This window comes from Pinus tabuliformis, chromosome 5_2 (genome assembly GCF_031772625.1).
Source record: "Pinus tabuliformis cultivar Carrire ecotype Pingquan chromosome 5_2, CPIR1, whole genome shotgun sequence".
Lineage (NCBI taxonomy): Eukaryota > Viridiplantae > Streptophyta > Pinopsida > Pinales > Pinaceae > Pinus > Pinus tabuliformis.
Window position 1 is genome coordinate 467,200,223 of NC_142306.1, and position 9,504 is coordinate 467,209,726.

The 9,504-nt window shown below is 35.9% G+C and overlaps 1 protein-coding gene across 1 annotated transcript; it reads left to right on the forward strand.

Annotated features, from left to right (window-relative positions):
• The first annotated feature begins 775 nt into the window (after nt 1–775).
• On the forward strand, nt 776–2,040 carry LOC149159679 (fasciclin-like arabinogalactan protein 12). The gene has a single exon (XM_089436538.1). The coding sequence runs from the start codon at nt 892–894 to the stop codon at nt 1,684–1,686; it is 795 nt and encodes a 264-aa protein (XP_089292664.1). The 5' UTR covers nt 776–891; the 3' UTR covers nt 1,687–2,040.
• The last annotated feature ends 7,464 nt before the right edge of the window (nt 2,041–9,504 follow it).

The following is a 9,504-nucleotide window of genomic DNA, read 5'->3' on the forward strand; positions in this document are numbered from 1 at the left end:
TCTAATGTCTCTAAAATCCATCTAATTTATTGAAATTTCAAGTTTGATAGGTAATCCCTTCACAATTGAAATGCTCTAAAAGTGTTTTGGGGTGCTTAATCCATATACAATCAAAAACCAGTTTAAATAACACAAATCAAAATTTCACCTCAAAATTCAACACAAAAAAAGTCCAAAAAATGACACTAAAAACAACTCCAATTGACATACCCTCATACTCCAAACACGGAATGCAAGAATGCAATAAAATCATGGGGTGACAATAATCTAGGAGGAAAAATTGTTTTTATTTTAGGTGAATAGACATATTCATAATTAAATTCATCTTGTATTACATAACATACATAAAGGGTGGATTCCCACAGCTATTGCCATAAAATTGATTTCAGAAGACGGATCTAAAGCAAATATCAATTCAAAACCTCCTAACACATAACACTTCATTTTCACATTATCACCCATTTAACTACCCATGCTTCAAAAAAAGTGAACAATTATCATAACACATAACACTTCATTTTCACATTATCACCCATTTAACTACCCATGCTTCAAAAAAAGTGAACAATTATCAAAAGCACAGAATAAAACAAGATCATGGTTTATTGGTCATGGCGGTGATGATAATGTGGGAGGTTCCTGCATGAGCAAGCATCCATGATAGCCCACCAACTCACAGGCGACCCATCCAGCTCGGCTGATGATATGCCCGGCTCCACTTTGATCGAAATTAGCAGGCCACCCAACTCCAATTCCTCTATACATATGCCCGGATCTTCGACGTCCTTCACAGCTCAGGCCCAGTTAGCATAATACATATTCTCTCCCAGTACGAGTACCAGTCCCACTCCCACATTCCCACAGTCTCAGTCCCAATCCTTCGGTTTCAATATGGAGAAAATTATGGTCCTCGTCTGCATCATGAGCTTCACGATCCTCGGGCTCTCCTCGGCCCAGGAAATCAACCACGCCGCCGCCGTATCTCTGGCCACCGCTCCGGCCGCCGCCGCGACCCCCGCGGCTCCGGCTCCCTCCCCGGCGTCCCTAAACCTGTCGGGCATCCTCGACAAGGCCGGGCAGTTCAACACCTTCCTGAGCCTCCTCAAGAGCACGCAGGTGGGCATGCAGCTCCAGAGCCAGCTGAACAATTCGCAGCAGGGGATCACGATCTTCGCCCCCTCGGACGCTGCCTTCGCGGCTCTGAAACCCGGGGCTCTGAACTCCATTACGGACCAGGACAAGATCGCCCTGCTGCAATACCACGCGCTGCCCAGCTACTACACCTTCGGACAGTTTCAGACGGTGAGCAACCCGGTGAGAACCATGGCGTCCGGTAACGGCGGACCCTTCGGCGTCAACGTCACCGCATTCGGCAACAGCGTCAACGTGTCCACAGGCCTCGTCAACACTCCCGTCAACAGCGCAGTTTATTCTCAGAGCCCCGTGGCCGTCTACCAGGTCGACAAGGTCCTCCTGCCGGAAGAAATCTTCGGCGTCAAGCCTCCGGCCGCAGCTCCGACTCCCGAACCCGGGGCTCCTGTCTCCTCTCCCGCTGTTTCTCCCTCTGGCACATCTGCTTCCGGATCTTCTACAAGCTCCGCCTGTGGATCCATGGCGGCCCTGGCAAAGGGCCTCTACATTGTTTTCCTCGCTGCGGGTGCCCTCGTGCTCGTGATTTCTTCGTAGCGCCCGTCGTTTAAATGTAAGATCCGGGCGGTGAGGGTGAATTGTTTTATTGGGTTTTTACTAGATTACCTGTTCGTTCCTGCTTCGTTGACTTTGTCGTTGTGGGGTGGTGAAATAAAGGTCATTCTTTGATTGCGGTGATTGGGTTTTCGAATTCCGTTGCAGACAGACAGAGGGGTAAATACAGATTTTGTATGTGGATTGTGAATGTTGTGTAACCACGTTCATAGATCAATGAAATTCTTACTATTTGGTAAGTAATCGTTGCTTCAGTGAATCTTTTGTAAGATGTCATAGTAAATCTTTTTTCATTCATTAATATTTAATAAAATAAATATTTTTTTGTTATTATTATTTTAATTGTGTGGATAGCTAGGAAATAGGATTTTTAATTTTTTCTTTCTTTAAATTAGATGGTTTAGGTTTAAGAAGAATGTGAAATATTATTTTTCAGTATATACAATGTAATGGATGAAATTGAGGGTTTCAAAAAAATAGGTTTTTTTATTTCTATCTTTTTCCAATGTTATAAATTTTCAATTTTATTTACATTATTAAAAAAATTCAATTACATAATTTATTTCAGTTTTAAAATTTGAATTCGAATTTAAATTCAATGTTATATATTCTCAATTTTATTTACATTATTAAAAAAATTCAATTACATAATTTATTTCAGTTTTAAAATTTGAATTCAAATTTAAATTCAATGTTATATATTCTCAATTTTATTTACATTATTAAAAAAATTCAATTACATAATTTATTTCAGTTTTAAAATTTGAATTCAAATTTAAATTCAATGTTATATATTCTCAATTTTATTTACATTATTAAAAAAATTCAATTACATAATTTATTTCAGTTTTAAAATTTGAATTCAAATTTAAATTCTTTTAAGCTATATTTTCACAATGGTCTTTTTTACTCTCATTAGTATCCTAATCCTATCCGTATTCATTATTTAACTTATATCATTGGACTAGTAATTTATCAAAAAAATATGTCGATTGATTTAGGAAACTATGTTGGCTGTTCCAAAAAAAACTGGATTATTGAACTTATATCGTTGGAGAAATAATTTATCAATTTATTTTAACGGGAAGAACATGCTGTTTAATTTAAAAGGCTATGTTCGCTATTAAAAAAAAAAAATTGAAATTTTTTTGATTAAATAAATGTAATGGAAGCGAAATAAATAAAAAAAAGAAAAGAAAAAATTGAAATACTTTTGGATAAATAAGAATTTGTAAATATTTTTAGATAAATAAATGTAATTAGAAAGAAAAATATATATATATATATATATATTTAAATAAAAATTAAAATATTTTTAAATAAATTTAATGTAATTAGAAAGAACTTTTTCAACTTTAATATTTTTCTAAATTTTTTTTAAATAAATAAACATAATTAGAATGAAATTTTTTAAATACTTTTGCGAATGTTCATTCTCCCTCTTTTTTTCTCTTTCGAGAATCTGAACCGTCTGTCGTGGAACGCTTTGATACTGTTACCATGAAGTAGTGAATTAAACGAATAGTAACAACCTATGAGAATGCGGAAGCCTAGCTTTTTGGAATTCTTAATTTTGAGATTGTCATTTGCCGTTTATATTAGAATTGTCTTAATATAAAAGAAATAAGAAAAAGATTATTTGAATATTTACAAGGTTAAAAATAGTTTATAGGACAGATTGCTTCTTCATCTATTTGATGTATTTGGTTTTTTTTTTTTCTGAAGCTTCACAATAAATGCTCCCAACTTCTAGACAACTCTCGCTAAATAGATTATCCCAAGAGCTAGCTGCTACCATATCTGCATAACTTTCTTCAGGCAAATAAATTTAATAAAATATTTTCTATAGTTATTATAAATTTAAGTGTTATTATTAAATAGATGATTATGAGATTAAGTCATTAGATAATAAATTCATTTTGATAATCACTCAAATTAACAAGGAAATTAATATTTTGAACATGGTTTCACACACTTAAATCTCCAGAGAATTTAATTCTCAAGTTGATTTTTTAACTAATAAAATCAAAGAGCTTTAAGAAAAAATATGTCATGAATTCAACACATAACTCTCAAAAATTGAAATTTTATGAATTGAAGTCACATTTCAATGTTTCCATTAATTAACACATGTTCCAACATCTCTCATATCAATCCTCTAATGCATGAAAGGATACGAAAGGATGTGACCTTATCTTATTCGCATATTAGAATTAACCATTGTCGTATCTAGTATATTCTTCATTGTGGTGTCTTATCAATGTGGTGGGAAAATTAAGCAAAAGAGGTAGGAATGTGTAGCAACACCTAGAGTATCCTCAACCAGTCTAAAACCATTTGATAAGAATTTCTCTTGGTCTTTGGTTGATTTATTGGAAATTTGGTCTGCATGCTACAAAATGTGGGTGTTTCTAATGGATAAATACTAAGGAGTTCTAGTTTTTAGAATGTATTTGGATTTCAGTTCCTACAATTCATAATTGGTTATGGCTTTGGATCAAATGATGGTTTTATGCAAAATCCTCCTCTTTCTTTTTTCTATCATGGTATTCATATTTTTGGATTGCTAAGCTTCATCAATACTCTAATTCTATCAATCTATGCTTGTATTTTTAAACATTCATGAGATAACTTTCTAGTTTTATTTAAGATTATAAGTGTTGGCATTTTAAGACTAGTTTTAGAAATTTTTGGAAATATAGTGTTTGGTTGTATCATGATTAGACTATGGAATAGAAAGTTTTTCCTATGTCTTGGATATAGGGCTCATGCTGGTCAGATTGGTTCCAATCTGACTGTGTAATCTTCAGCCACCTCTATTATGGACTATGGTAAGCATAAGAGACCTAAAAGGCTCACCGAAGGCATGAAGAATCTATCCATGTAAGAGAACCTCTCTTTTCTTGGTGAACATCAAGGTTCATGAAGACAAACATCAATGTACTGCAAAAAATGTGACGATTATGAATGCAAAAGCATAATGCAATATGTTAAGGAACATGGTCATCAATCTCAGTAAAGATTATCACTTTATAGTTTCAAATCATAAGATGTCAATCAACTCTATTCAAGCATATATCAAGGAGGAGGAGATAGTGCATTAAAAGGAAGATGACATGGACAATGAAAAATAGAATTCTATTTCTTCCAATGTAGGTCAAGAGGATGCTAACAACTATTGATCTTTGGGTAGTTGTGGGAGGTATTCCCTGACTACAAGTCAACTAAATTAAAAAGGAGTGAAATTAAATTTAAATTTGAATTAAATATGCTCAAGTCGGCCCCAAAGTATAGGTCAGCCTAACACAAGGAGACATTCCCCTTAGGCACCTCATGACCACTATAAATATCAATTCAACCTGCCTCATTTTGGAAAATTCATATTAGTATCAGATCTATTATTCTTTTGTTCACAAGTGCGAGATAAAGAGGAAGATTTTTGAGTTTGATTGAGTTTTCTGGGCATTTTCATTGCAAAACAACGGAAGTTGACCACATTTTGATTGTAGAACATAGTTGCATTCAACTGCAGTGACTGTAGTTGACTGCATATGTCATAGTGTCAAAGTTTGACTACAGGAAGGACCTTTGAATTACATTGACTTCTCTGCTTTGATTCAGCTTGACCAAGCTTTCTGGGCAGTTGCAAGAGGTGGACTTTTGACTTGTTTGACCAAGTTTGACTTATGCAGATTGTTGTTTTGGGTTGATCAAGATTGACTTGAAATATCATATTACACTTTGTTGAATTGAACAATTTCTCCTGGAAAATATTGTTGGGTTTTCTTCCAAGTTTGGGTTTATTAGGGCAAAAATTTTATGTCTCTTTTGTGTGGTTGAATCATTATGATCCTACTTTCATCATTACATTACTACTGAGATTTTCTATGTATAATTTCTTAATTATATATGTTGCATAAGATGACTTGATTAAGAAATCATTGGAAAAGTGATTATCAGATTAGGAGATCAATTTCTCTTAATAAAATCAACATGGTTCCAGAGCCTAGATGAAAGAATAGCCTTTGAAGTGTCTAAGAAATTTTTAAAGCCAATTGTGAGAGAAAAAGCCCTAGTGAAAGAAGTTGTTGACAACAAGCAAGATAATTGACATTGAAATCAAATCGAGTTTTATATGTTATTAAGAGGGTCAAAGCCCTAGTTCAGGGTTGAAAGGCCTCATATATTTTATTTTCGTCTATTGTGTAAAGGGATGAGTTATGTTTTATTCAAGAAGGGAGGGTTGAAGCCCTAGAAGGAGGCCAAGAGGCCTTAGGTCTGTCATAAGAGGAGGCCAAGAGGCCTTGAGACAATGAACATGAGGACCAAAAAGACCTCACTATGGTGAACAAGTCAATGGAGAGGCCAATAAACTAGATTTGGAGGAATGGTAGACCTGAAATAAGGTAACCAACATGTTGACAATGTTGGATATTGCCAACATATAGGGGGTCTCCCCAATGTGAAGACCCAATTAGACCTTACATTGTTTGGAGTAGGAGCCCCATCCGGAGTATCGACTTGACCATCATATGACAAAGGTTTGTCTTGGTTTCAATAGATAACATAAAAGATTATAAACATAAACCTTGAATAAGCAAATAATATGACATTGTGAAACACCAATTGCAGGATGTAAAAGAAAATTTTCATGAGAGGAGACAAAAAGTGAGTCTCTAAGAGGAATGTAATAGTACTATCCTAGAAGAGGTGCACGAGAGCATGAAAATATTCATTAGAGAAATAGTTCACACAATAATATTAAGGTGAATACAACACACATTCAACAAAATGAGTACTGAAGCCACCGAAATAGTTCAATTTCTCCAATACATATGAACACAACATATATCATAAACATCCCAATAATGGTCCTAAAACATTTGAAATATATGCATGAAAACTTGTTGGCTCATAGAGCTTCAATTATAAGGTGAAATATCCAAGTATATCAGTTACAATGGTGAACACTAGTTCCAATAGTGGAACATTAATTCACTTCTTGCTTGTCCAAAGAATAATTTTCTCTCCTATGCCAAGTAGAAAAGCCAAGACTAGCTCTCCAAAGCTTAAGCCTCAAAAATCCCTTTGCTTGAGTTATGAGGTTGCTTTTATAACAAGAGAAAAGACCTTTCATATTGATGGTTCCAGTGAAGGAATCTGGTCAGTTTATGGTTGAGTTGAGGCAAGTGGCACAACATGCACGGAGGTACCGACATGGTATAATTGGATATGGATTAAGATATGTATCGAATAATGAAGTATAGTTGTAGGGACATACATATTCATATTGGGAAGAGAGTGCAGAAGACCAGAAGAGCACATTAGGATGTTTATTTAGTTTGGGTTATGTTATGATAATCCTAGATGAGTAGGAAGCAAACATATGTCGCACTCAACACTACAAAGGTTGAATATATTGTAACATGTTTTGTAGGTTGTGAAGCAATTTAGCTTTGGAAGCTACTGACAGGATTGTTTGATAAGGTGTTGGAGACGATTGTAATGACAAGTGGAAGCACATTGAGATTAAGTACCATTAAATTTGTTACATGGTACAAAAGGGTGCAGTGAGGCTCTAATACATTTTTACAGATGAGCAAGTTGTTGACATTCTCACAAATATTCTATCCTAGATGAAGTTTGTCTATTTTAGGGAAAATCTTAGAGTGGTTGAGAATGCTTCCCTCAATTATAAGGGATGTTGATGGTGTAGCATCAAGGGAATCCATTCTCTCTAGGTCAAGGGTATTGACTAGGTGCCTTATAATGTGGCTAGGGGGATTGTCCCAAAGAGCATGAGGGCCTAGAGTGCTCGCCTAGTCAGAAGGTTCTAACCATATTGACAAGGGTTTCTTTGCTAGTGGGTAGAGTGAGTACCCCATAGCTTTGTGCAAGTGTTTTAAATATTTAAGTATCATGTGATGACATGAGGGAATGGTAAATTGGCCCAAGGTTTCACAATTGGTCAAGGATTCTGACCTGGTTCCAAGTGACGACTTGGATAGTTGGTGAACCAAGAGTATTCTTTTGTTTCCTTCGGTCCAGGCATACCTAACCATATCGGCAAAGGGTAATTGGATAGTGGGTGACTAGATCCTTCACAAATGATATTTGAATAGTGGTTAACTAGATCATTTGCATGATTTTGAAGCAGGATGATTTCCACATGAAGTGGATGGATACATTAACAGAGCATGCGCATTCAATCTATTCTTGGGGGATAGAATTTTTTAGAAAAGTGGACCTCTGTGGAAGTCAAGGTCAATACCTCCTTAGCTAAGAGGGATTGTTACTCTTTAGGTAGATGTGGGAGGTATTCCCTAGCTACAAGTTAGCTAAATTAAAAAGGAGGGAAATTAATTTGAATTGGAATTAATCTGCTCAAGTCAACCCCAAAGTATAGATCAACCTATCACAAGGATGCATACCCCTTAGGCCCTCATGACCACTATAAATATCAATTCGACCTCCCTCATTTTGGACAATTTGGATTATCATCATATCTATTGTTATTTTTTTTCACATGTGAGAGATAAAGAGGAGGATTTCTAAGTTTGACCAAGTTTTTGTTAACAAATTGACCGAGCCTTTTTCTAGGCAGTTTTGACTGAATTTTTTGGGAATTTTGACCATACCACATAGGTCAATTTGACTATAGAATGACCACAAAACGGGGTCGCAGTTAATAGCAGTCAACTATAGTTGGCCACAGCTGACTGCAGGGCCGTAGTTTGACTGCAAGAAGGACCTTTGACCCATGTTGACTTCTCTACTTTGACTCAGTTTAACTAAGATTTTTGGGTAGTTGCAAGACGCCAAATTTCAGCTTGTTTGAGCATATTTGACTTATGTAGATTGTTGGTCCAGGTTGAAAAAATTTGAATTGAAATTTCATTTCGTACTTTGATAAATTAAATAATTTCTCAAAAAATGATTGTTTGGGTTTCTCCTGAGTTTAGGTTCTTTAGGGAAAAAATTGTGTGTGTTTTTTTGTGCTTGGTCGTCTCTTGATTATCCTACTGTCATTATTGCATTACTTTTGATATTTTATATGTGTAATTACTTAATGATATATGTGACATAATATGAATTGATTAAGAAATCATTGGAAAGTCATTATCAGTTTAGAAGACTAATTTCTCTTAAGAAAATCAACAACAACCACCATATGTTTCATTAAGAGTGATCGCATGTTATTGATGGCCCCAAATTTTGAAATGGATCCATCAGGAATGCATGCATGTTCCCGTGCATCGAGACTCAGTAAGTCCAAAACCACCAACTAGGATTTCAACTAGGTATAGCACATGAACACGCATGCATTCTTAAGAATGTGCATGTGTTCCTAGGGATGCACACATGCTCTTAGGAATGTCCAAGTGTTCCTAGCGCATCTTAATTTTTATATGCCTAGCCCATTTTTTTCTCGCTTTGTATTGTGCTCCAACTCTATCTTTATCTCCCTCTCTCTCTCCTTCTCTCACACCACCCCCGACACTCCCTCCTCCTCTCTCTCCATCAACACACCTTCAATCTCTCTCTCTCTCTCTCTCTCTCTCTCTCTCTCTCTCTCTCTCTCTCTCTCTTCTTCCCCTCTTTCTCTCCCTCCCTTCTTCCCCTCCAATTGAATTTTTGTAACTATCGTCGATCCAACTCTATCTTTATCTCCCTCTCTCTCTCCTTCTCTCACACCACCCCCGACACTCCCTCCTCCTCTCTCTCTCTCTCTTCTTCCCCTCTTTCTCTCCCTCCCTTCTTCCCCTCCAATTGAATTTTTGTAACTATCGTCGATCCAAC

Coding starts and splice junctions, on each gene's coding strand:
- LOC149159679 (XM_089436538.1), top strand. CDS start 892: ATGGAGAAAATTATGGTCCTCGTCTGCATCATGAGCTTCACGATCCTC.